At 47.1% G+C, this 26,669-nt stretch overlaps 1 protein-coding gene across 1 annotated transcript in view; it reads right to left on the minus strand.

Annotated features, from left to right (window-relative positions):
* The window catches only part of Aco2 (aconitase 2), a 45,027-nt gene continuing 18,358 nt past the window's right edge, over positions 1–26,669 (minus strand). The window contains exons 2-18 of the mRNA XM_005322206.5: positions 21,674–21,810; positions 16,613–16,871; positions 13,682–13,774; positions 11,070–11,228; positions 10,733–10,883; positions 10,283–10,387; positions 9,630–9,721; positions 8,201–8,306; positions 6,498–6,655; positions 6,217–6,290; positions 5,632–5,743; positions 4,279–4,401; positions 3,848–4,003; positions 2,683–2,874; positions 1,610–1,742; positions 944–1,065; positions 1–514 (exon numbers count right to left, since the gene is read on the minus strand). Of these exons, the coding sequence (XP_005322263.1) occupies positions 380–514; positions 944–1,065; positions 1,610–1,742; positions 2,683–2,874; positions 3,848–4,003; positions 4,279–4,401; positions 5,632–5,743; positions 6,217–6,290; positions 6,498–6,655; positions 8,201–8,306; positions 9,630–9,721; positions 10,283–10,387; positions 10,733–10,883; positions 11,070–11,228; positions 13,682–13,774; positions 16,613–16,871; positions 21,674–21,810 (2,307 nt within the window). The 3' untranslated portion in view covers positions 1–379. The remainder of the gene's footprint in view (positions 515–943; positions 1,066–1,609; positions 1,743–2,682; positions 2,875–3,847; positions 4,004–4,278; positions 4,402–5,631; positions 5,744–6,216; positions 6,291–6,497; positions 6,656–8,200; positions 8,307–9,629; positions 9,722–10,282; positions 10,388–10,732; positions 10,884–11,069; positions 11,229–13,681; positions 13,775–16,612; positions 16,872–21,673; positions 21,811–26,669) is intronic.

The following is a 26,669-nucleotide window of genomic DNA, read 5'->3' on the forward strand; positions in this document are numbered from 1 at the left end:
AACAGTCAATGAATTTGGATTCTTATTTTTCTTGCAAGAAAAAAATGTCCTCTAAAATCCTTCAGCCACCAAATGAACAGGCAGAATAAAAACTTCTTTAGAGGGGAGTGTTGTCATAAAAATAAATACAGTCATGTGGCGCTGCTCAAGATTTGAAACTAAAAATGGGAAGGCAGGGGGCTGGTAATTGATTTTAAGAAGCCCCCACCATGGGTCACTGAGTGGGCTGAGGTGGGAAAGACCAGGAAGCACGTCTGGTCACACCATCCCGGAGTAGGAAGCCATGATTGGATGGACCAGTGGCCCTGACGATGCATGTGGAACTGCACTTGTAATGACACCAGCGTGGGCAGGGGTTGGGGCAGAGCAGGGCCCTTCCTTACTGCTGCAGCTCCTTCATCCTGTTCAGAGCACTGCCTGCACGGAACCACTCGATCTGCGTCTCATTGAAGGTATGGTTCAGGAGGATGGTCTCCTGGGTCCCGTTGGGGTGCTTGATGATGCATTTCAGGGGCTGCAATGGGGGAGGCAGGTGTAGGTAAAGAGCCATAAATGTTCCTAGCAACATGACCACTGGCAGGGTTGAGTTGGGGCAGGAATGGGAAGGTAGGGAGAAGCCAGCCTGGGGTAGCTGCTTTGGGCCCCGAAGTTGCCAAGGGATTTGGAGACCTTTAGGCAAAGTAAGTCCTAGGCAGATCTGGGCCTCAGTGCCACCCAGAGGGGGGTCCTGGGGCCAGTGGATCACACTGGGGAAGCCTGGGCTGGCTCCACCCTTGGCTCTGCAAAGGCACTTCTCTTCCTGTCTGGGATTTGCCTAGAGAACTTAAGGGCCCTTCCAGCTCACTTGGAGGAGCTGCAGGGACAGCGGGAAGGGAAAGTGGCTGCCCCAATCTTCCACCCAGGAGGACCCTAGCCTGTCTATGCTCCTTCCCTGCCCTCTGACCTTGCCGGGGGCAAAGTCCTTCAAGCCCTGAATGGTCAGCTTGTCCACAGGGTGTATCTTGTTGTAGTCAGCAGGGTCAGCAAAGGTGAGAGGCAATAGGCCCTGCTTCTTCAGGTTGGTTTCTGGAAGACAGAGGCACACTCAGTTAATAGGGTGGTGTTTGCTGGTCCCCAGCCTTACCTTCCTCTTCCCCTTCAGGGACCTTTACCAGTCCAAGGAATATATCATTTTCTAAATCTGGTTGGGACCTTGGCAGACACCTCTGGTCCTGCTACTGGGAACAAACACAATGACTAGAGGGTTCAGGTCTACTAAAGTCCCAGTGACATGCTCCCTTTCGCTAGGGACACCTGAAGGGGTATGCCTTGGTGTAGATGTCTCTGTGAGGCCTTCCTGGTAGACATGTTCACAATGAGAACAGACTCTCTCATCATGTGTCCTGGATTTCAACTGCTCTGGTCTTCAAGTGTGGAAGCAAGACCAGAGCTGATAGGAAGCTGTGGACATTAGATTTGGGCAATGTAAACCTGAGAAGGGGCTGATGGTTAGACATAGACTGGGAGCTAGGCACTTGGCTCCAGGACCAAGTAGGCTGCTGGCAGGGTGGGTGACCTTGGGCTCTGAGTGAAGGGCAATAGGAATGGCTGGGTGTGGACTCCCACTCACCGTGGATCCTGGCGAAGCTCTTAGTGATGATGGCCCGGCCACCAAGGTGGCGAGGCTCCAGCGCTGCATGCTCCCGGCTGGAGCCCTCACCATAATTCTCATCTCCAATCACCACCCACCTGATGCCGTGTTTCTGCCGGGCAAGGGGAGCTCGTCGTGAGGCAGAGGAAGGCATGCACCTCCCAGTAGCCCCTGCGCATACTGAAGCCCATGAGGGAAGGGCTAGAGGGGCTTTCCTCTTCTGCTCTGAAGGGCAGCTGAAGTCAGAGTGGACTGACTGGGTCCAACTAGGCCCTGAGGGGCAGCAGCAGGTGGACATGGGCCCTGCCTGCCTGTCTGCAGTGGACACAGAAGTCACAACACTGGGGCTTAGTGCAGAGTGAGAAAAATGGAGGTCAGAGTGGGGCAGAGCTGTGGTTATAGTAGGCAGGGGAGACAAGGCTCTTGTACAGCTGGTGTGGGCTCTGGGGTGCAGTGAGCACCCACTGTGCCCTGTCCAGCCACCAGGGGTGCCCGGAGATACTGATGGGCCAGGACTTGGGATTAGTCTTGGTTCTGTTCATTTCTCAAAGTAGAAAGAGTCAAAAAGCTTTGGACTCTGGCTCTGCCTCTAACCTTGGCAGTCCCTTGGTTCCTCTAACCTTGTCCCCAAACTCCTTGCTCCCTGGCTTCTGGCCGGGCCGGGCTGACTGTGGATCCTCATTGCCCATTCCCTTAAGGCCTGCACAGCTCTTTTCTTCTTCTCTGAGCCTCAGGCTCCTCTCTGATTTCCCAAGGCAGTTTCTCTTTCCTCCACAGTTTCTTCCAACATTCTCCATTCTCAGAACTGGGTCAAACATCTGCCAACAGTGCTCCTCTCACTATCAGCTCCTGGGTGTGTGCACCCAGCTCTGCCCACCTGAGCTGCAGGGGAGTGGCTGAAGGGCTTTCCTTCCTTCCTTCCAGATGGCAGTTCCCTCTTAGAAAGTGGTTGCCCGCCTCCCTGTTTCCATTCCCCATGTCTTCCCAGTGCCTGCCCTGCATGCCCTCAGGAGAGTGGTTCCCAGCACTGCCCCTCACTGACTTTGCCCTACCTTGTAGTAGCGGGCAGTGTCAGGGACAGGGCCAAACTCCTGGGTGACAGCATTGCGCACGGAGTTGGCTTTGCCATTTTCAATGTTGATGGCACCGATGAGCAAGTTGTTAGAGATGTTGTCCAGGTGCCCACGAAACTTGAGCCAGGGACCTGCAGCTGAGATGTGGTCTGTGGTACACTTCCCTTTGACCTTGATGAGTGAGCAGAGGTGACAGAGGTCAGTATGGGGCTGGTGAATGGTAAAGGGAAGAAGCCGCCTTCCAGAGGCAGGTAGCAGGCAGGCCCAGGACCCAAGAGAAGTGACCAGGGAAGCAGTTTCTGGACATGTAGTCTGCAGTCCTGGTGTTGCCAGGCTCAGTCAAGACAACCACCCCTCAACAACTTCTCTGTCCCTAGGGCAGGATACTCCCTCATGGGATAGGACACTTAAAGGGAAGATAGATGTATCTGCCCACTTCCTCTCCAGGCCTAGGCCTCAATTAAAAACTGTCCAAGGTGGAAGATTAAACAGACTTCATGTTAGACACAGAGAGCCTGGGACACTGGATTCCTGGCTATTGGCTGATCAGTCTCACGTCACATGGACTCAATACTGGCTGTGTCACAGGGGTACAAGACCCCTTAGTAAACATATAAATTAATGTCAGACATGGGTTTGAGGTCCCTGGCCACAAATAAAGGCTCAGCTCAGCTCCCACACATAGGCCACACCAATAGTGTTCAGCAGGGGTCAGGAGGAATCCACAGCTTCAGGAGCCTGGTCAGTGAAGCCAGAGATGTGGAAACCCACTGTATAGTCATACATGTCCGATGAGTGAGCCCCGGACAACAGCTAGTCAGAACCAGCCCTACTCGGCTTGGGCCATAGAGAAGGGGAAGCCCAGGCTACAATGCCCTTTCTCCTCTTGTAGTAGCGGGCAGCATCAGGGACAGGGACAAACTCCTGGGTGACAGCATTGCGCACGGAGTTGGCTTTGCCATTTTCAATGTTGATGGCACTGATGAGCAAGTTGTTAGAGATGTTGTCCAGGTGCCCACGAAACTCCCTTCCTGTCCCACCTTCATCTTGACCATCCACCCTTGCTCCCAATGGGTTCCTAATCTTTCCTGATGCTCAGGGAACTGGGAGCCCCAGCAGTTCTGCCAGTCCTCTTGCTGCTGACCTTGATAAGGATCTGCAGGTCCTCTAGGTCTTTGCCGTCCCACTTGTCAAAAGGCTCCAGGAGCTGCAGGCGCTGACTGGTAGGGCTCACATCTACCCGCTGCCCACTGCTATCCTTGGGGGGATGCTGGTAGGTGTCCTGTCCTGGGTCAAACTCCTGTAGCAGGGGACAGAGAATGCTGAGTGCTGGATTTTTATTCCCCATAGAGATGGCTCTCAGAGCAAGCAAGCGTTCCCCTGCCCCAAGCCACTTCCTCCCAGAGAATATAGCTGCTTCATTTTCACTAACATTGTCACCCCTGCCTGCACAAGAGGGGCCAGCCCCAGATGTTGAGAAATGTCTTGGCCACACAGCAACCAGCAATGGCTCTGAGGCACCCAGGCCGAAGCAGGCCTTCAGAGACTGACAGAAGAGTGACAGTGCCTGCTCACCGCTCGGGGCAGCTCATCTGCATCCGGAGCCTCCAGCTTGAACTTCTTGCCATCCTTGCCTGTCAGGAAGTCAGTTTCTGGGTTGAACTTGAGGGTTCCTGCGATGGCCAAGGCTGTGACAATCTGAAATGGAAGAAGCCAGTTTGCTGGTGAGCCTAACCATCACATTTACCCTCCCCATTCCAGCTGAAGCCTAGACCAAACTGAGAACAAAAACCAGGAAGTGGCCGGGTGCGGTGGCACACACATGTAATCCCAGCAGCTCAGGAGGCTGAGGTAGGAGAACCACAAGTTCAAAGCCAGCCTCAGCAAAAAATGAGGCGCTAAGCAACTGAGTGAGATCTGTCTCTAAATAAAAATACAAAATAGGGCTGGGGATGTGGCTCATTGGTCAAGTGCCTATGACTTCAATCCCTGGTACCAAAACAAACACACACATAAACCAGGAAACGTCTATGTTCATCCCAAGTCCCTTTTCTTAAGAGGCCAGAACTGCAGAACTGTCTTTGGGATCATGGGCCATTGTGCTGCAGAAGACTCAAGGATGCAAAGGCCATCTGGCCTTACCACTGCTGTTGGGGCCCAAGCTTAGCATTCTCCCACAGGTTAGGCAAACACTACTGTAGCATTCTCCAGTCCCCTGTGTCCTGGGCAGACAAGGAAAAGCCCCAGCATTGAAATTCTGCAGTGATGAAATGCTCCTAGGTGGACAGCATGTGGAAAGTACAAGAGCTGCAATCTCCTTTGCAAAGAAATACAAACATTCTAGAACATTCATACAAAAAAGAGAATAACCATGTGCCAGTGATGGCAAGGCAGGAAACCTACCAACTGCCTGGGGCACGTCAGCTCGCTCAGTGCTCACCATAATAGCAAGGCCTAACTTTTACTAGAAAAATTAGAAATGTATCCAGAAATTAGAGCTGGTGCAGTGAGTGGTGTGTGCCTTTAGTCCCAGCTACTTGGGAGGGTAAGGCAGAAGGATCATTTGAGCTGAGGAACTCAAGGCCAGACTGGGCAACATAGTAAGCAAAATAGAAGACCCTTGTCTCAAAAAAGAACTGCAAGCCAGAACTCCACATATGTTCTCATGTAACCCTGATAGACTAGAGAAAGGACTAGGGTTTATCCCAACTAGTTAGATTTCATATTCAATGTTCATAAATGCTGTGTTGTAAACAACATCTCACAATCCTATGATTTGAGGGAGACCCAGGAAGCACAATGCTTGAGGGATTGGGAGACCAGGGCCCTTGGTTCTATTCAGAAACTCCTTTGCCCTTTAATGCCACCCTCCTCAGCAGCCCTGAAACCCTTTTTTCACCAGGCTAGAGCCTGGCCAGGTAGTCCTACCTCTGGGGACGTGACAAAAGCATGGGTCTCAGGATTTGCATCATTGCGGCCTGTGAAATTCCTGTTGTAGGAAGTAACAATTGTGTTCTTCTCTCCCTTCTTGATGTCCTTCCTGCCAGGTCAAAGGGGACAAGATTAGGGCTATATGGTGTCACCTATCCTGTCCTGAGGTGAGATGGGCAGGTTTCCTACAGCACATGCCTTGTTCATGACCCAGGAGGGTATTTGGATCACTGGGCCTTGTCTGAGACCACAAAGACAGAGGAAGAGCCCAGATCCAAGCCCGAGTTTCCTGACGAGGGCAGCTGCCTCCTTTCATACCCAAGTCCCTGGCTGTGTCCAAGAGAATGTGGCCTTGCTGGCTTCTTCCTGCCAGTTCAGGCTTCAGCCACAGCCACAGTCACTTGGTGCCCCTGCAGGCTCTGCATCCCCTTGTCTGGCTAGGTCTTCTAATGTACAGCAGTCTCTGGAGCCAGAGGCTTTGGACTTGAGTCTTCTCTCCACCCCAACAATGTCTCCCTTCAATTAGTGGGTATGAATACTCCAGTATATAAGGGGCTATCCTATCAAAGTTGTGCTTCTTACCTGTCCCACTGGCCAATACAAGGGCCACATGCATTGGCCAGGACAATGCCGCCCACATCCCTCAGGATCTGTGCCTGGAGAGAGAGAAGACAGGGAACTGTCAGGAGCAGGCAAGTGGCTGATGGGAAAAAGGGCAGGTGAATAGCTTGCAGGATGAAGACTATACTGGAACCCTATGGCAGCCACTGGGACCTACACCCCCTCTGGCCCAATAGGCTGTGGCTTGTCCCACTCTACAACCACATTACTCAGCAGTGGGGTAGGGGTAGATGGGCACTCACATAGCCATCCCGTTCAATGGTGGCACGGATCTGCTCAGAGCCTGGTGTGATGGTGAACTGGGACTTGCACTTGAGTCCATGGGCCAATGCCTGCTTGGCCACAGCTGCTGAGCGCCCCATGTCCTCATAGCTTGAATTGGTGCAGCTACCGATCAGGCCTGGTGTATTGTGGATGGTACGGTCAAGGGTCAGAAGGAGACAGTGACCAGAGGTCTCTACCCAACCTTAAACTATCCAGACCTAGTCCAAAGAGTTTGCCAACTGGGCTGGTTAGACACTGTTTTTAACAGAGACAAGTAGGAAGCAACTTAAATATCCAACAGTAAAGGGCAGGCTCCTGTGAACAGCCATTCCAGGGAAGAATCTGGAGTCTCTGACCATGACACTGAACATATGTGAGGAGTGTTAATTCATTTTACACCATGTGCATGTGTACATACACCAGAAGGTTTATACTAATTGAAACACATGAACTGTAAGCATTGCTGGGTAGGGGGCTGATAAATGAGTCTAATTTATTTCCTTTATATTTCCAGTTTTTTGTTTTGTTTTTGCAGTGCCAGGGTGGAACCCAGGGCCTTGCACACCCTAGGCAAGTACTCTATCACTGAGTTATATCCTCAGTGCTTTTTGTTTTTAGGAAGGGTCTCGCCAAGTTGCCTAAACTGGCCCCAAACTTTAGATGGGATTACAAGTATACACCTTTGGGGCCTGTCTTATTTTCTGTTTTCTTTACTGCTTTATAATCCAGGTAACAAGAGATCTCTTTAAAATGTTTGTCAGTTACTCATAAAACTCGATAAAAACTGAACAATACTGCATGACCTACAGATGTGAAGATAGTTTCTCTTAACAATTTGGCAATTTATTTCCTAAATATTAAAAATTTACTTCAACTAATTGGGGTGAGTGCTTTATGTAACACTAATGCCAGATACCATACAAGACACTTTTCACATAATAACTTGTCACTCCTCCAGACAACTTTGAAGGCAAGTCTATCACTCCTGCTTCACAGATGGAGAACCAGGCAGAGGGGAAAGCAGTTTGCTCAAGGTACCCAGTTAACAAGTGGCCAAGGCAGGATTCAAACTCAGGCCTTGTGGCACCAGGGTCCAGGCTCTTTACAGTCATGCATACCACCTCACAGCAGGAGAAACAAGGGACACTGAATACCTCTGTCCACATATGCATAACCATGTAAAATAAAGAAGTGTGGCTGGTAAGATTTGTGTTTTACAAAAAAGAAATACACACAAATACATGCATGTGAAATATGTACAGAGAAATACAGTATAACTCAAAGAGCATGTTTCTTGTATCTTGTCAGATGCAATGGTGGACATCTGTAATTCCAGTGACTCAGGAGGCTGAAGCAAGAGGACGACAAGTTCAAGGCTAGCCCGGGTAACTTAGTAAGACCCTGTCTCAAAGAAAATGTGGGGGTGGGGAGGCACCTGGGAATGAGGCTCAATGATAGAATACCTTGGGTTTAATTCCCAGTAACAACAACAACAAAAAGTTTGTTTCTGCTTGGGAGTTGAATTTAGAGGTGTTTTAAAAATTCCTCTTGTTAATATTCTTGTATACCAAGCAAAGGCAATTTTATAGAAAGTACCTCTTTTTGGAAGCACCACAGGGCATGCCTGGGTAGAGCAGCTAGCCCAGAGACCTGCTAACCCAACCAGATGGAAGGTGCTCACCCACTCGGATGTCCAGAGGCCATCCTTCCTTCTCTGCCACAGTGCCAACTTCTGCCACAGGGTGAGCCAGGTCAGGGGTGAAGGGTCCATTGATGTGTGGCTTCAGCTATAAGATGGGGACATAAAGAATTGAAAGAGAAAGGTAGGAATACGTTTGAGTGACAATGACAGTTCACAGCCTTTCCAGATCCCTCGAGGGAGTCAGACTCCTGTCATCATAGCATAAACCTCACTGTGGGAAATATGTGGGCAGAAGATCTGAACTCGCATCAGCTCCTGGGATACGCCAGCTCTACCAGGCTGTCCTCATCTCCTCTCTGCACACACAGGAGCTAAAGCTCAGAAGTAAGTAGCCTCACACAAGGTCGTGTAGCTAGGGCATGGCAGAGGCATGGAATGAATGCCTATCTAGTAAGTCCATCATCTCCCCAACTATAATGCTTTTGGTGTGGTGCTTGGGGTTGAACTTAGGGCCTTACATATGCTAGGCAAGCACACTACCACTGAGCTACATCCTCAGTCTTTTTTTTGTCCTTTTTAAAAAAAATTTTTTTGAGACAAGGTTTCATTAAATTGCTGAGATTGGCCTTGAACTTGCAACCTTCCTGTCTCAGCCTCCTGTAGCTGGGATTACAGGTGTTTACGTACCACAGCAGTTGGTTGTATGTGCCTTACTGTAAACTACGTTGTTTTGGAATCATCTGACAAACAAGGACTTAAGGGCAGATGTTTTCCATGTAATCAATATGAAGGGCTAAGCATGGCAGCACAGTGGCTCAGGGGTAGAATGCTTACCTAGCATGCACTAGGTCCTGGGTTGGATCCTCAGTACACCACACACACATATTCTCTCTCTCACACACACACACACACACACACACACACACACACACAAGTGATGTGCGCAGTGAACTGCCTGGCACACAGTAAACTCTCAATAAATATGAATGACTGTTAATTACATGGATAAACCCACTGAACTCACACCTGCCTTGGCTCTCACACATGTAGTGTGGCACAGAGAGATTAAGCAACCTGCTCAAGGCCGCAGAGCCTCAGTGGCAGGGCCAGCATTCAACTTCATAAGACTGGTTTCCATTGCTTCAGTCTGCCTTTCTTCTGGCTCTCTGAATGTCTGCTCTGGTCTGTATGTCTCAGGGTACCAAGTCCTGCTGGGCCTGGCCCGCTAAATTTCAATGCTTCAGGGTGAAATCTCAGCCTCTACTAAAGTTGGGGTGAGGGGAAACCAACTCCGGATTCTGGGTTTCTGATTGGTCATAAACACCCCTCTTCCCTCCCCTCCATTTCTGCCTGGTTCAGGTAGCAGTCTGTAGGGGACTAGAGAACCAAGGGCCATGAGCACTACTGAGTGTGCAGGCTGGACTTGCCCCACTCTCAGAAGTCCCCCAAACCTAGTTTCCTTCCTTACCTCATTGAGGTTAATTTCAATGACTTGGTCATACTGGCAGCCAGGGTCCGGTACCAAATGATCCTTGAATTCCTCAGCTAGATTGGCAATGTCTGGAATGAGCAGGGGAGGGAAGTGAAGCATGTGAAACAGAATGTGGTCTTGAGATTCCATCCACCCATCTGAGCCAGTGACCTGGCACCTGCCCAACACCAGACCCCAGACTAACTGAACCCACAAAGGAACAACGCACACAGCACAGGGACCGTGCCAGTATGATAGGAGAGGTACGTGGGGACACAGGAATGGAGAAGCACTAACTAGTGAGGGAAGGCTTCCTAGAGATGGAGAGCACAGTTCTGGAGAAGTCACACAGTGAAAAAAAGGAGGAAAGGGCCTCCAAGCAGGACTCTGGAGGCTGAACTCTCCCCCCTGGGCTCTTGCTCTCCTCCATTTCCAGACCCCAGCACCTTATTTCTTCCTCTGAACTTCAAAGAAACCAAACTAGAAACTCAGGGAAGTTGCTGGGGGAGGCAGGGAAGCTGGTTCTTGTTCCATATATTTCCCCTCCTACCCCTACTAAGGCAGCAATTACACAAAGGAGGTCCATATCATTTCTGGAGCTTCCTGTAGAGGGCACCAGGGACCAGACCACTCTGCCCTTGCCAGCTCACCTGCCCGGCCTGTCTTGTTCAGGTATTTCTTCATCCTGTGGTTGTAAGGGAACACTGAAGTGGTAGCCCCAATTTCTGCGCCCATGTTGCAAATTGTTGCCATGCCTGTAAAGAAACAGGGTTTGTGGGTCTGGCTGAGCAGCTGGTATGGGACACCTATTAGGGGTGCATGCCCCTCTTCACACCAAGGAGCTGCTTCATTTCCTTCTTCACTCTCGGGGCCACCTATTGGCAGCAGGCACTTATCCCTGGAGGCCCAGGGTTAAAGCCAAGACTGGAGAAGGGAACTATAAGAAGGGAGATCAACTCCACAACTTCCTGTCTACCCCAACCCCCACACTGCCTGAACAATGTTCTGGAAGGTTATTCAATACTTCTGCTGTTCAACTGCAGGCCAAATACCCAGCCCAATACAGGATGAGGGCCACATCCTGTAGCAACTTTCCTCACCAGTGCAGGAGATGGAGTCCACACCAGGCCCGTGGTATTCCACAATGGCACCTGTGCCACCTTTCACCGTTAGGATGCCTGCTACCTTCAGGATCACATCTTTGGGTGAGGTCCAACCAGAGAGGGAGCCTGTCAGCTTCACACCAATCACCTGAAGATGAGGTGGGTGAGATGGCAATTACCAACCCCGTGGGCCACATGCCAACCAGAAGTCAATGAATCCTGCTGCTAACACTCTGCTCATTCATCCCTGTCTCCCTCCAAATGAAACTTAAGCCTAACCTACTCTCTCAGCCCTTCTGGCCAACAGTCCCCCATTCATGCCCACCAACCTTACCTTTGGGCACTTCAGCTCCCAGGGGATGCCAGCCATGACGTCCACTGCATCAGCACCCCCAACTCCAATACAGATGCCCCCTAGGCCACCACCATTGGGGGTGTGGGAGTCAGTGCCAATCAGGAGAACCCCTGGGTAGGCATAGTTTTCCAAAATGATCTGAAAAAGAATTTAAGATCTTAAGCTTAGAAGACCTCATCAGAAGGCTGGGGAGGTAGCTCAGTGGTGAAGTGCTTGCTTGGCATGCAAGAATTGCTCAGCAGAGAAAGGATGTAGGACCCAGAAGGGATTTGCAAAATTCCCCCCGACTGATACCAGGCCACCTGGCCATGCCCAGCTGCTCCTCCAGGGTGGGACCTGTGGGGCTGACCCCATTTAGTACGAGCCATTTCCAGTGTAGCCAGGAAGAACCGGTCTTGGGACACAAGCAGTTCCTGCTGTGTAGCCTGGGCCTATAAATGCCACCCGGTGCCTCAGTTTCCTAATTTGTAATACAGTAGTAAAAATATCCACACCACTTTAACCCTGGGATGTGGCAAGAACCAGATAAACTGGCTTGTAAATGTGTCCTGTGATGGGCCTGGTATAAGTGTGACAACTGAAAGATGCTGATGATACTCTCAGTCTTATGTAGTGTACTGTCCAGGGTGGGCACTGTGCCCACCTTGGTGGGCAATTCTGTTATGAACTAGTTCCAGCCCCCACAGGGACCCTAAGAAAGAACTAGGGAGCCAGTGGGAATACAAAAGCCATGAGTTTCTGCACTGCTCAACTGGAAAGAAGTCTAAGGGCTTCCCCAGCCTCAGCATCATAACACACACACACACACACACACACACACACACACACACACACACACACACACCCCAAGGACCAACTCTACCCATCTGTCCCCAGAGCTACAGAGGAGTAAATAAGCCACAGTCCCTATTCCCACAATAGGAACATAATGCAAAGGAGCCCATAGAGGATCACATAAGAGACCTGATTCAGGGCAAAGACAGAGCCAAGGAATTAAATAGGAAGCCAGAAAGCTAAAATGTGGAGAAGTAGGATCTGCTGGGTCAATGGAGGACAGGGCATCGAGGGGGAAGGATCGGGGCTTGCTTTCGATGAACACTTTTTTTTTTTTTTTGGTACTGAGATTTGAACCCAGGAGCACTTTACCACTAAGCCATATCCCAGTCCTTTTTATTTATTTTTTGAGACAGGATCTCACTAAGTTGCTCAGGACCTTGCTAAATTGCTGAGGCTGGCCTTGAACTTGTGATCCTTCTGCCTCAGCCTTCCAAATCACTGGGATTACAGGTATATGCCACCACCCCCAGCTAGATGAACACTTGGGAACATTCTCTATCAAGGAATTAATCCATTAGACTGAACACTGAGTAGGTAGCCAAAGGCAGGGGTGAACAACTATCACTGACAGCTCCAAAATTTGGATTAGAAGCTGCCAATAAGGTCTCATTCTTTGTAGAGGTGAAATGAGGAATATTTAGATTGGGGTGCTTTTCATAATCCATCTGCCTCCCTGTCCTCGTGCATAGAGAGGCTCTCTGGCCCCTGAAGGATGGTATACCTGTCATCTCACAGCTCTGTCCTACCAAGGGCGAAGTTCTGAAGGTACAGAGCAGTGATTTGCTATTTGCTCTGGTTTCAGAGTGGAGCAGAGCCAGAGGCCCAGATGGGGTCAGATGAAAGCCTGACAGCTCCTTGCAGGAAGGCCTGGGATGGAGGTGGGAGAAGGGTTACCTTGGAAAGGGATAGGGCAGGTTTCATACATATGAAATGATAATAAACGGACACATACATATCAAGCCAGTGTCCTCAACAATAACTTCTGAAGGAAGTGAAGCATATTACCAGGGAACATGCAGGGACACAGAAGAGTCCCTTGTCAACGTGGCCAATGGCCTATGGTACCTCTGTTGTAAAGAATCACATAAAAGGACCAAATGGAATCAGAGTAGCTGTCTGCATGGGTGGGAAGGGCTCCTGGATGACAGAGGCAGCAGAGCAGCATGGTGGTGCAGAGCCCTTGCTGTGGGCCAGACCACCTACTATAAATCCAGGTTCCATTATTAGCCAGAAAGGTTCCCTGGGCAAGTATATCAACCTCTCTGACTTATTTTCCTCATCTGCAAGGTGTGGACAGTAATACCCCTTACTTCATAGGGTCATGGTGAGCAGTGAACTGAGTTAGTATCTTCAAAATACTAAGCTTAACACTTGGGTAGAAAGAAATAGGTCAACTTTAAAACATGGGTTACCAGGGTAAGGCTGTAGCTCACTAAATGGTAGAACACTTGCCTAATATACTTAAGGCCAGGAGTTCAATCCCTGCTACTGGCAGTACCACCACCAAAAAATATAAGTGAGGTATCTGGGAGGTTAGGAGGGACTACTTCACATGGAGAGTGTGTAAGTTGACATGAAAATTAATTTACAAATAGGAAGAAGAACCTGAGAGATGAGTGAAACATCCTCCTGCTCCCCCTTGGCTCTCTTGGGCTTGAGTCCCCAGCCTCTGGAGATCAGGAAGGTGTTCTCTGGTTACCTCTGTGCAGCCTGGGCTTGGGCCCCTTGCAGAGACAGGCTGGGCACTGCTTTACCTGGTGAATGATTCCAGATCCAGGCCTCCAGAAGCCCACACCATACTTGGCACCAGCAGTTGCCAGGAAATTATACACTTCCTGGTTTATGTCCTATTAAGACAAATCAATAACCAGAGCATTAGTAACACGGTTTGCATCTGCAGGACCTCTGCCATGCTCTCCTCACTCCACCCCTCCCCATGGTACTGAGAAGCTGGCACTGTGAAGACAGGCCCTTTCTTGGAGACCTTCTGAAAGTAATTTCAGAGGGGTTTGGCTGTTGGCCCACAGTCTTAGCTGGCAGGCCCAGGAAAAAGGCAAGGGAGCAAAGACAGCTTCAGTTCTGTGACAGCTGGCTGGGGTTGTGGCTCTGGTACAAGTCCCTACCTGCCCTGGGTCTCAGTTTCCTCATTTGTAAAAATAACTGACTAAAAAATTGCCACCGGTCCCTCTGGCACTCAAGTGCCCAGCCAAGGCCAACACTGAAGGAATATACCACACAGGACAGGCTGCTAAAGATGCAGGGAGGTGCTGGGATCACATGGACCTCCCTGCTCCACTGTGGCTCATGTGGATGTTGCTTCCCCATGTGAGTCTCGGATACCTCATCTGTAACCCCAGCTGACATTTACTGAATGAATGCCTCCTACAGAAATGGCATCATGCTATATACATCCTCACTACCCACCTGAAGGAGGGAGAGATCGTCATCAAGTCCACTTTACAAGTGAAATAACTTATGGGAGACCATAGGGTTAAACAGGAGCCAGGGCTTAAAAACAGGACCACCCAAGCACAGAGCCTGAGAGAAACATCCTATCAAAAAATAAAGCTGCCCTTTCTGAGGAGGAGGGCATGAGACTCAATCTGAGAGCACCTAGCTGGTATCAGGGATTGAACCCAGGGGTGTTTAACCACTGAACTACATTCCTAGCTCTTTTTATTTTTATTTTTTTTGAGACAGGGTCTCACTAAGTTGCTAAAGCTGGCTTCAATCTTAAGATCCTCCTGCCTCAGTCTCCAGAGCTACTGGGATTATAGGCATGTACCACCACTTCTGGCAAATTAGGGCTTCTTTTTAATAATCTCAGAGTCCTGCATTTTCCCTTCCTAACACATATCCAAACGTGCAATTATGATTTCTGTGATTGTTCAGCACTCCCCATCTTTCTACTGACCCAAGATCATGTAGGCTGGGCCTTATCTGTCATGTTCACAATGAACCCCAGCACCTAGCATAGCATCTGACATGCTGACTCTTCAATAAATATTTGTTGAATAAACAAAGAAATGAGCTCTGACATCCTATCACTCTGGGAATCTCATCTCCAGCAAGTAGATTCTGAACCCATAAAGCAAGGGAAGGAGCATCTCCATACAGTAAGGCCCTGCTATGGACAGTTGTCCTCTGGGCTGAAGAGGTCCCAGGCCCCTGCCCTTGAGCAGTTCTTATCCTGCAAAAAGTCATGGAATGTGACCACCTCTTCTGACAAGTGGAAAAAGGCACAGTGCGACCAGGACACAAATGGGTAGGAAAGGGTAGGGACAAAGGACTTAAATGGGAAGGCTGCCCCAAGTGTTTCCCATGGGTCTGAGAAGCTCTGAGCTGTGCTGACCCTGGAAGCCAGAGCACTTTCAATCACATGCCCCACTTTCTGCTAGCTGCTGGAGCCCTGCCAGCATTCAGCTCCTGCCAATGGCCTCCCTGAGGGTCGCCACTCCCACTGTAGGAAGCAGAGACTGGGAAGGCCCAGAGCTAGCAGCAGGAGGCCCAGTGCTGCCACATTAGTGCACACACAGGCCCCAGAGGCTCCTCAGAGAAGGAGCAGGGTTAGGTTTCACAAGGTGGGGAGTTCAGGGAGAAATCTCTTCTGTTTGGCATATGGCCACTTTTGTCTAGTTAGGCAAAACTCAAGAGAAGAAGAAAGGGCCCTAAGGAGGTTAATCTGCATGAGACAGCACTGGAGCTGGAGTTAAGATCAGTTTTAGCCCAAGCATGCCCTCGTGTGGTTATAGGATCCAACTATATGGTGCTGTTACAAACAGTGACCATTGCCTACCTCCCTGATAGCCAGTGGTCACTGCCCTCAGAGGGCCAGAGGAGGGGGCAGAAAGCACATGTGTGATGTGGACAAGATGAGCCCCTCACTGCTTGAACAGAAAAGGAAATGTGACTGCCCCACCCATACACCAGTATGAGACATCATGAGGAGTCGGCAGCACTTTTCTAATCCAAAAGGGCCACTAATGTGGTAAGATCAAGGATGATCTTCCTTTTCTCTAGGCATTCTCTGTATTTTCTAACATTTTCAATGACCAAATGGTATTTCCAGTATTAGGAAACAGCAGGAAAGAAAAAAGTTTAAAAAGTTTAGATCTAGGGGTGTAAGTGGTACAATGCTTGTTGACCATGCCCAAGGCCCTGGGTTCTATCTCCAGAACTAGGAAAAAAAAAAAAAAAGCAAAACCAGACTAAACCAAAGAGTTCATGAGAACTTGGAGGTGATTAGTAGGGCACAGTGGCACACACCTATGATCCCACCTACTTGGGAGGCTGAAGCAGGAGGATAGCAAATTCAAGCCCACCTTGGGCAACTTAGCACTGTCTCAAAAAACAAAACAAAAAAATGCCAGACATGGTGGTGCATGCCTATCATCTCATCTATTTAAGATGATAAGGCAGGAGGACTGCAAGTTCAAGACTAGTCTCAGCAATTTTAGTAAGACCCTTAACAACCTTATGAGAGTTTGTCTCAAAAAATAAAAAAGGGATGAGGATGTAGCTCAGTGGTAAAGCTAATAAATAAATAAAAATGTTAAAGGGACTCAGTGGTAGGTCCCCAAAACAGAACTTAGACACGGTGCCCCCACTGGTCCCAGGATGAGAGCTCTTCCTCTCACCCCCATGTTACACACCTTACATGCCCCCCATGCTACTTTGGGCCTCACCTTAGCCCGGCGCAGGTCTTTCTCACCCCCAACCTGGGCCTCGATCAGATGGTCACAGTGGATTGTGGATGGCACAGCCACCTTGGGAAGCCCACTGCTGATGAACTGCAGCATGGCCATCTGGGCTGTGGCATCCTGCATAGCCACACGATCAGGCCGTAACCGCAGGTATGTCTTGCCTCGCTCAATCTCCTGGTTGGCCGGGTCATCTAGGTGTCCATATACAATCTTCTCTGAGAGGGTCAGGGGCCGGTTCAACCTGAGGAGAAGGGAAAGGGTGGTAGGTATCAACTGTACAACCCCTTGCCCATCCACAGCCTCTCCTTTTCAGTGCAAGTGGCAACCTAACAGTGGGCAGGCAGAGGGGCGACTGTTAGTTCCACTCAATGGAGACAAATTGGTCTTGTTCCCTATGGTACAGCATCTACCGCTCATTGCATGCTCCAAAATTACTTGATGAGTAAGTGACATCATAAGAATGACAGTGTTGATTGTTTCCAATGGACATTTGTTTTTCCTACCATATTAATCACTATTATCTAATAAATACTATCAAGTACATATAATTGTTTAATGTTCATGATATTCTTGTTATTTAATAAAACAACCAAAAAGAAACAGACTCAAGAGAGAGATGTTAAGAGCTCAAGTTCATAGCCTAAGTCTATTTTTCTCTCTGCCCTCTCCCCTGCCCTCAGCCCCAGTAAGACATGGGATCATGCAAAAGTCCCCCTCCCTGAATCTGCCACAACTGCCAGCTACCAGGCTGCAATTCATATGCTGGATGACTGGCTCCCTCATATGCTAAAGCTTCCCCCATTAGCTGCGCTCACTCACTCCACTGAGAAGCGTGGCTTGCAACTCTCAGCTCTCAGTACAGAAACCAGTCACTACTCCAGCCTCTTGGTGGTCCTTTTTTGTTAACACCCATTTCCCTGGCTGTTCCACCGTCCCTTCCTTATTAAAATGGCAGTCCAAACCCACCCCTTGTGGGGTGCAGCATCTACAAGGACTCAACTGCCTCCTCATTGCCAGCCTCCCACCCCACTAGACTCAGGTCTGTGCAGGTCAGCGCTCCACTGCCCACCCTCAAGCTCTCTTGAGAATGCCCTGCTGCTGTCACACAACAAGGCAGTCGCCCCAGTGGATTCACACTCTGCCTCCCACCATTCTGGAAGCTTAGGCCAAACTTGAGCCTTCCTAGGAGGCAGCTAAGTTCTACTCATAGCCACAAGCCACACTACTGTTTGAGGTCAAGGGAAAAACTGTCCACTGGGAGTCAGAAGCTCTGGGTTTAGAGGTGACTGTGTTAATAAACTTACCCTTGAAGTGAATAAATTACTATCTTTCTCCAGCAGTCCATCCAGCCTGCCTCCAAAGTGTAGGGCTTGACTGGAAGGAATGGCACTTAATATAGCACCTCCTTTGTTTTTAAACAGTTTAATTTAGAAATAATTGACATATAATGAACTGTGTACATTAATAGTATACAATTTGAATATGGGTGTGATGGCACACACCTGTAATCACAGCTACTTGGAGGCTAAGGCAGGAGGATCCCAAGTTCAAGGCAAACTGGACAATTTAGTGAGATCCTGTCTTAAAATAAAAAGGGCTATGGATGTAGCTCAGAGGTAGAGTATTTGCCTATCATGTAACAGCCCTAAATTCAATCCCTAGAACAGCTTAAAAAAAAAAAAAAAGGAGTGGGGGGAGAGCTTGGGCTGTAGTTCAATGGCAGAGTGCTTGCCTAGCATGTGGGAAGAACTGGGTTTGATTCTTAGCACTACATAAAATAAATAAAATAAAGGCAATCTGTCCATTTACAACTACAAGATTTTTTTTTTTTTTTGAAGTAAATGATTTGGGGTTGGGGTCGTGGCTCAGTGATAGAGTACTTAACTAGCATGCTCAATGTCTTGGCTTTAATCCCTAGCTCTGCAAAAAAATTAAATAGAATATTTATAGTTTTTAAAGTATACAATTTGATTCAGTTTTGACAATTTACACCTGTGAAACAATCACCACAATCAAGTCATTGACCATCTCCACCTCCCTCTTAAAGGTTTCCTCTTGACCTATGATAATAATCCCTCCCATCTGGGCTGGGTTGAGGCTCAGAGGTACAGCACTTGCCTAGCATGTGTGAGGCACTGGGTTCAATCCTCAACACCACATAAAATAAAGATATTGTGTAAACCTACAAATAAAAAAATAAATGTTAAAAAAACAAAAATTTGGGGCTGGGGATATGGCTCAAGTAGCAGCGAGCTTGCCTGGCATGTGTGAGGCACTGGGTTCGATCTTCAGCACCATGTAAAAATAAAATAAAGATATTGTGTCCACCTAAAGCTAAAAAATAAATACAAAATAAAAAAACAAAAATTCCCTCCCATTCCATTCTCAGTTTACCACTCATCTGCTTTCTGTCACTACAGATTAATGTTATCAGAGCACTTACTTTTGGCTCTGCATTTCCTATTCTTTTTTTTTGATACTAGGGATTAACTCAGGGGTGCTTGATCACTGAACTATACCCCCAGATCTTTTCATTTTTTATTTTAAGGTAGGGTCTCATTAAATTGCTGAGGATTTTGCCAAATTGCTGAGGCTTGCTTCAAACTCGTGATCCAATGAGATTATAGGCAAATGCCCCTGCACGGGGCCCAGACATTTTCTTGTATATAACTCATTTTATCCTCATGACACAGATGAGGTCTAGTGTTTTGTATTGTTTTTGCAACACAGAGGATTAAATCCAGAGCCTCATGCATGCTAGGTAAGCACTCTACACTGAGTTGCATCTCTGGCCCAGAACACAGATGGAGAAACTGAGGGACAGAGAGATGAAGTGACTTGTTGTGGGGTCTCAAAACTATGAGTGCAAACTTAGACTAAGAGAACACAGCAAAGTGGCGCTACTGTCTGTGCTCTTCACGTTAACTTCTACTGAGATTCAATGTTTGGAAACAGAGCAGGCCCCTCACACAGTGTTCAGTCATTAATACCAGCACTGCCAATATGACTTGCTGGGAACAGAGACTCTTCCTTCTGACAGCCTAATTCCCAGCTTCACACTCTCATAGTCCCCTAAGTCCTTGAAATTAAGAGTTCCTCAAGGTGCTGGTTCTCCAGCAACCATAGATCAATCAAAGATGCTAAGAATCTGGGTTCTGCCATCAGGAACCTTGCATAAAAATAGCACAAGCCTGTTGTACAGTGGCCCATCTGCAAGCATCTCCAAGGCTGGGTGTGGCAATACTGCATGCACAGACCCCTCTTCTGGACCCAGGGAGAGAAAAAACAGCACATGGGTTTAAGAATCCAACACAATGAAAGCAATGCCTGATGTGGTATGAAAAAGTGATAACAGGGCTTAGTGGTGCGTATTAATCTCAGCGACTCAGAGGCTGAGACAGGAGGATCTCAAGTTCCTTGTGCGGCTGCCTTGGTAATTCAGCAAGATCCTCAACAATTCACTGAGATCTTGTCTCAAAAAATGAAAAGGACGGGATATAGCTCAGTGGTCGAGCACCCTGGGTTTGATCTCTCTCTCTCACTCTCTCACACACACACACACACACACACACACACACACACACACACACGAAAAATCTTGACAATGATAAAGCCTAAAGACAGCTCACTGTCACAGTTCCAAGGTAAACAAAATGGTTCCTCTATGTCCCTCTGTCCCTCTTGGTGATAGACCTAGTTCCCAAGAAAAGAATCAGATCTCTAGGGGCTGGGGTTGTGGCTCAGTAGCAGAGAGTTTGCCTCACACATATGAGGCACTGGGTTCGATCCTCAACACCACATAAAAATAAATTAAAAAAACAAAGATATTGTGTCGAAGTATAACTTAAAAAATATTAAAGAATCATATCTCCACCATCACGGACACAGGGTGGAGGAAGAGTCCCATACACACACACACACACACTTTTTTTTTTCTTAAAGGGTATACTTGTTGTTGCTAATTGTTTAAGGCAAAAACTAAAATGCCGAATAATATTCTGTAGTCAAGTTATCTCAAAGCACATTTTTGTGCTAGCTCTCTTCCCACACATGGAGAAGACCAAGGTAGAAGTGTTTTGCAGATAAAAGGAAAATCCATCACTTTCCTACTGAGCTATGGCCTCCGAGCTTCACAAATAAAATATTGTTTCCTGGAGATCAGTTCAAGGTTCTGTGTTGATGGGGACAGTGGTTCTTGGTTCTGATTGCATTTTAAAATCAGCTGGGAAAATGGCCAGCACTTCTCATATTTTAACATCACAAAGTTCCCCAAGGATCTTGTTAATGGTAGGTTCTGACTCAGTTGGTACAGGGTGGGGACTGAGACTATATGTTCAGCCTTGGGTGAGTTGCAGCTCCATTTGAGCCTTCTCAGCTGTACAATAAGTACACTCAAATCTGTCCTCTCCCAGGGTCACCAGGATCAATATTGCAGAGGCCACCAGACAGGCAAGGGCACAGCCCTGTCTGTAGTTGATCAACCTCCAAAGGCAGTGCTGTATATTGCCAGCTCCCACTCATTCTCCTGGGGTCCCTTATTCACTCTTCTGGAGGTAGCATCTAGCCCAGGACCTGGCACACAGGACAGCAGGCAAAGATGACTGCCCTCCCACCAAATGAGGAACAGAGGCCCAGGAGAAAGACAGGCATAGGATCCCATCTGAGTTTTCTTCTGAGTCTCAAGCTGGAACTCTCCTTGGGGCCTCTGCACCAAACAGGAAATATAGGTGAACCTCCAGCCTGATGGCTCCCAGAGGTGTGGTCCAAGCTCAGCAACCTGCCCTCAACAACTGGGAGACTTGGGCCACAGCACCAAAACAGACCTCAGTCTTTCCCTAAGAGCTCAGATTGCCAAGCTTCTGGATAACACAGGTTCCTCTTCGGCAGAGAGGGCAGAAGTTCCACCAATGTTTCAGAATGCCTCTCTTCCATAGGGACCTTTACATCCCAAATACTTAATCCTGCCACTAACCATCTTTCACCAATCTTCTTAACTTGCCTAAAAGGGCAGACAGCACTGCGAGCTCCCACCTACAGACTTACCGTTTGCGAACAATGTTAATGTTCTTCTCTAGCAGGTCATAACGAATGTACTCGTTGGGTTCAAAGTGGCTCATGGCCACCTTGGCCCGTTGGCACAGGACTGAGGCCACATGGTATTGCCGCACACCCAGGGCTTTCTGCAAAAGAAAAATGACAGCAATCAGCAACAAAGTTCTCAAGAGAGTTCATGTAATGTAATGAAAAAGTTGGGGAATTAAAGTGTCAAGAGCTGTTTTGTAGCCAGGCAAGATGGTGCTTGCTTGTAATCTCAGTGGTGTGGGAGGCTGAGGCAGGAGGATAACAAGTTCAAGGAAAGCCTCAGCAACTTAGCAAGACCCTCAGCAACTTAGTGAGACCCTGTTTCAAAATAAAAAGAACTGGAGATGTAGCTCAGTGGCAAAGCACCTCTGGATTCAATCCTAGCACCAAAAAAAAAAAAAGAAAAAAAAAAAGATTTGTTTTCCATGACCATAGCTTTGGCTTCTTCACCTGAAGCAGAGTAATAGAGCAGTCTGCTCTGCAGAGAAAGAAAGTACAAAGATCTGTAGCGAATGGCTGGGATCAAAGCCAGGTTCTACCATGCAAACTGAATCATATGAAGGAAATCTTCCATGGTCTCGGTGCTAGAGAACAGGACACAACCAGTTCTAGTGACCACGCAGGGAGTTTAGAGGAGACCATGTGTGGAGCTGTCACTCAGATGTGAAGCACTGTCCAAACCACAGCGGCTGTTCTACCTACACCTTGAGTTCCTTGAGGTGGGGATCAAGCTTGATCTAATAATTTATCTCAACCCTGACTACCACCTAGAAACACCACATATATTTGCTGACTTGATGAAAGAATAAATGAGGAAAGGTCTTTGTGTGAGCCCTTGACATTTTCTCATCCCTTCAAAAGCTGGGACCAAATGCCCTCCCCCTGAATATCAGCAGACTTCCCATTGACCTTTTTCTTTTTGCAGTGCTAGGGATTAATCCCAGGAGTGCTCTACCACTGAGCTACATCCCAGTCCTTTTTGTTATTTAGTGTTTTTGTTTTTGTTTTCATTTTAAGATACAGCCTCACCAAGTTGCCCAGATTGGCCTGGAACATGCAATCCTCCTGCCTCAGTTGAAATCACTGGGGTTGAAGTATGTGCCATGCCCAGCTTCCTGACTGACTTCTAAGGAATACAATGTGACAACCATGCTGTGTGGCTTTGTGACAGGGTCACAAAAAGAATAGCTTCTGCCTATGTGCTATGCAGTAGGTAAGTGATTATTAGGATGAGATGTGTGCTAGTTGATTTTTAAATTGTGGGCAACAACCTTGTGACCAGAGAATAATAAATGAATCCAAAGGAATGACAATGGGAAAGGAGAATGATCCAGTTTTGGGCTATTCCCTGGGGAAGGGAAGGGGCAAAGTGGAAGGTGCTGCCCCAGGCTTTCTTCTTTATGCCACTGGATATTTAAATCCAAATCTGCCAACCTCACCATTAGAACCCAACATAGGTCTATAGTTGCCACCTCTGTGCAGGTCATGCTGGGGTGAGAACAGGCCACACTATGAAACTGTACCCCAACCACCCATCACCCAGCCTCACTTAATAGCTGCAGGAATGACCTCTCCAGGGTACAGCTTGGATCCATCTGCAGGGCCCCACTATCTACCTCACAGGGTAGGTGTGAAGGGCACATCAATGACACATCGAGGACCTTCAACACTGCCCAAGCACAGGGAGAGGCAATGCACATCAGCAGCAGCTATCACCACCCCCACAACCCCAGGAAAAGCCTACTGCAAGGGGAGGGCACTGGCCAGACCTGAGCTGCTACTCACTGCCTGAGTGATCTTGGACAATTTAATCTCAGCACTCACTTCCTGGCAACTAGGAGGATCAGGAGAGATTACATGAAGCTCTGAGTACAGCTTCTATTCTTATCACCCTTGTATACTGATGAGCACACACACAGCTCCCTCAGTGTTCTGCATGCAAACAAGACACAAAAAGCTGTTCCACAACTTGCTCTTTACATTTATTAATTTAACTCAGACAGCTTTTCAATGTCTGTATATAGACCTATCAATTTTTTGCAAATTAACTGCCCCATCAGTTTCCTTAGAAACAAAAAGGAGTGCAACAATACCTAGTGTCTGGCCTGGTAAGTAAAACCATAAACTGCAATCCTAGTTATAGTACTAGGAAAAGGTAAAGTCCCAATTCCCAACAGCAAAGAACCAGTATGGACTACATCCTAATACCAAAAAATAGGCTTAAGAAATAATGCTGATTGGGCTGGGGTTGTAGCTCAAGTGGTAAAGTACTCTCCTAGCACATATGAGGCACTGGGTTCAATCCTCAGAACCACATACAAATAAAATAAAGACATTGTGTTTACCTAAAAAAAAAAAAAAAATAGAAATAAAAAAAAGAGAGAGAGAAAGAAATAATGCTGACTGGCAATAATGGATGCTCCTCAAAGACTAGATGTAGAAATACATAAACCAACAATATGATTTCTCAGTATTTATCCTGAGGAATTAAACATGCACACCCATGTTTACAGAGGCACAATTCACAACAGCCAAACTATGGAACCAGCCTAGGTATCCGTCAATAGATGAATGGATAAAGAAAATATGGAATTTTATTCAGTCACAAAGAAAAATAAAATTATGTCACTTAGGGGCTGGGGTTGTGACTCACTGGTAGAGCACTCAGCATGTGTGAGGCCCTGGGTTCGATCCTCAGCACCACAAAAAAATAAATAAATGGAATTTTTAAAAGGTTAACAACAAATTCATACAAATATATAACAATAAATTCCATCATTATATACAACTATAATGCACCAACAGATAGAAAGATAGGAAATAAATAAATAAATAAATAAATAAATAAATAAATAAATAAAAAGAAATAATGCAGAATGAGCTGGGCATGGTGGTATGCGCCTGTAATACCACCAACTGGGGAGGCTGAGAGGAGGATCACAAATTTAAGGCCAGTCTCAGCAATTTAGGGAGACCCTCAGTAATTTGGTGTAAGCCTTTCTCAAAATAAAAAGAGCTGGGCATGTAGCTCTGTAGTAAAGTGCCCCTGGGTTCAATCCTCAGTACCAAAGGAAAAAATATTAATGCTGATTGGAAAGAAAGATAAAATAATACGCTGGGATTGTAGCTCAGTGGTAAAATGCTTGCCTAGCATGTATGGAACCCTGGGTTCAATCCCCAACACCATAAAAAAAAATATGCTGATACAGAAACAACTTATGGGTAAAGATAGAACATGTATTGGGTGCCTATGATGTATGAGAACACTGTGCTAAGCACCTGGCACATATCACATTATCTAATCTTCACAGTCATCCAGTGTAGTTACTCCTGTGATGACTCCATTTTCCCAAAGAAGAAACTGAGGCTTTCGTGGAAGATAATTGACACCAGGGCTACCCCAGAGCAAGTGGGACAGAACTCATCTTCACTATCTGTTGACTCCAGCACATCACTTAACTCCCTAACCTCTCCCCAAAATGGAGTTAAACTTCATAGTGTTAATGACAAAGGGAATCATCAATCCTCAACCATGATGCTATGCTTTCCCACCCTGTAAAAAAATGCATTCAGAGCAGCTAGCACTGTCCAAGCTCCAGATTCGCCATTAGCAATGCATGAAATGTGGTAAGTACCGCTAAGAAAAAGATTATTACTGTTATTTAAGTTTAATTAATTTTAATTAAAATTACATGGGACTCAGTCTTATTATACATTAGTAAGGATGAAAAGAGTTTTTAGGAAGCCTGTACAAGTTGAATGTTTGTTAGGTCATTTTCTTGGTAAAAGTTCCTATCTATTCATAAGTCTGGACAACCCTATGCCAGGAGTTCATCCCACACCAATTGCAAAGTCTATTTTCTGAAAGATTTCAGAGCATTCTCCTTCACATTCAACCACTCTGAGTCCCTGTACAGCCGGCTCTTCAGTTTAGGTTTCTGGGACCAGTCATCGCAACTTCCTCAGGAGAAGGGATCCATGACCTCAGATGCATCAGAACCCCTGGAATCTGTTAAAAATATATGATCTGGGAATGGGGTTGTAGCTCAGTGGTTGAGCGTTTGCCTCACATGCATGAGGCACTAAGTTTGACCCAAAGCACCACATAAATAAAATATTGTGTCCAGGGGCTGGGGATGTGGCTCAAGCGGTAGTGCGCTCGCCTGGCATGCGTGCAGCCCAGGTTCGATCCTCAGCACCAAAGATGTTGTGTCCGCCGAAAACTGAAAAATAAATATTAAAATTCTCTCCCTCTCTCTCTCTCTCTTAAAAAAATATTGTGATCATCTACAACTTAAAATATATAGATGTTAAAAATGTATAAATATAAATATGAATACACATATATATATATACATATATATATATAAATCTGAGATCCCAGGGCTGGGGTTGTGGCTCAGCAGTAGTTGAGTGTTTGCCTAGCACGTGCAAGGCCCTGGGTTCAATCCTCAGCACCACATAAAAAATAAAGAAATAGGGCTGGGGATGTGGCTCAAGTGGTAGCGTGCTTGCCTGGCATGCATGCGGCCTGGGTTGCATTCTCAGCACCACATACAAACAAAGATGTTGTGTCCGCTGAAAACTGAAAAATAAATATTAAAAATAAATAAATAAATAAAGATATTAAAATATTTAGAAAAAAAAAAAGAATGCTGCAATAACTCTTAAAAAAAAAAAATCTGAGATCCCACTAAGGTCAATGACTTTTTCCAGGGGTGGCGTCCTCCAGATATCTGGAGACCTACTAGCTAGCTACCCTGTTTTCCTCCCTAATTTTTTTTTTTTTCATAGTACCAGAGATTGAACCCAAGGGAACTTAACCAGTGAGGAACATCCCCAGCCCTTTTTATTTTTGAACAGGTTCTCATTAAGTTGCTTAGAGATTCACTAAAATTGCGGAAGCTGGCAATTTTAAGGGGTCATCCTCCTATCTCAACCTCTGGAGTTGTTGGAA

This window comes from Ictidomys tridecemlineatus, chromosome 6 (assembly GCF_052094955.1).
Source record: "Ictidomys tridecemlineatus isolate mIctTri1 chromosome 6, mIctTri1.hap1, whole genome shotgun sequence".
Lineage (NCBI taxonomy): Eukaryota > Metazoa > Chordata > Mammalia > Rodentia > Sciuridae > Ictidomys > Ictidomys tridecemlineatus.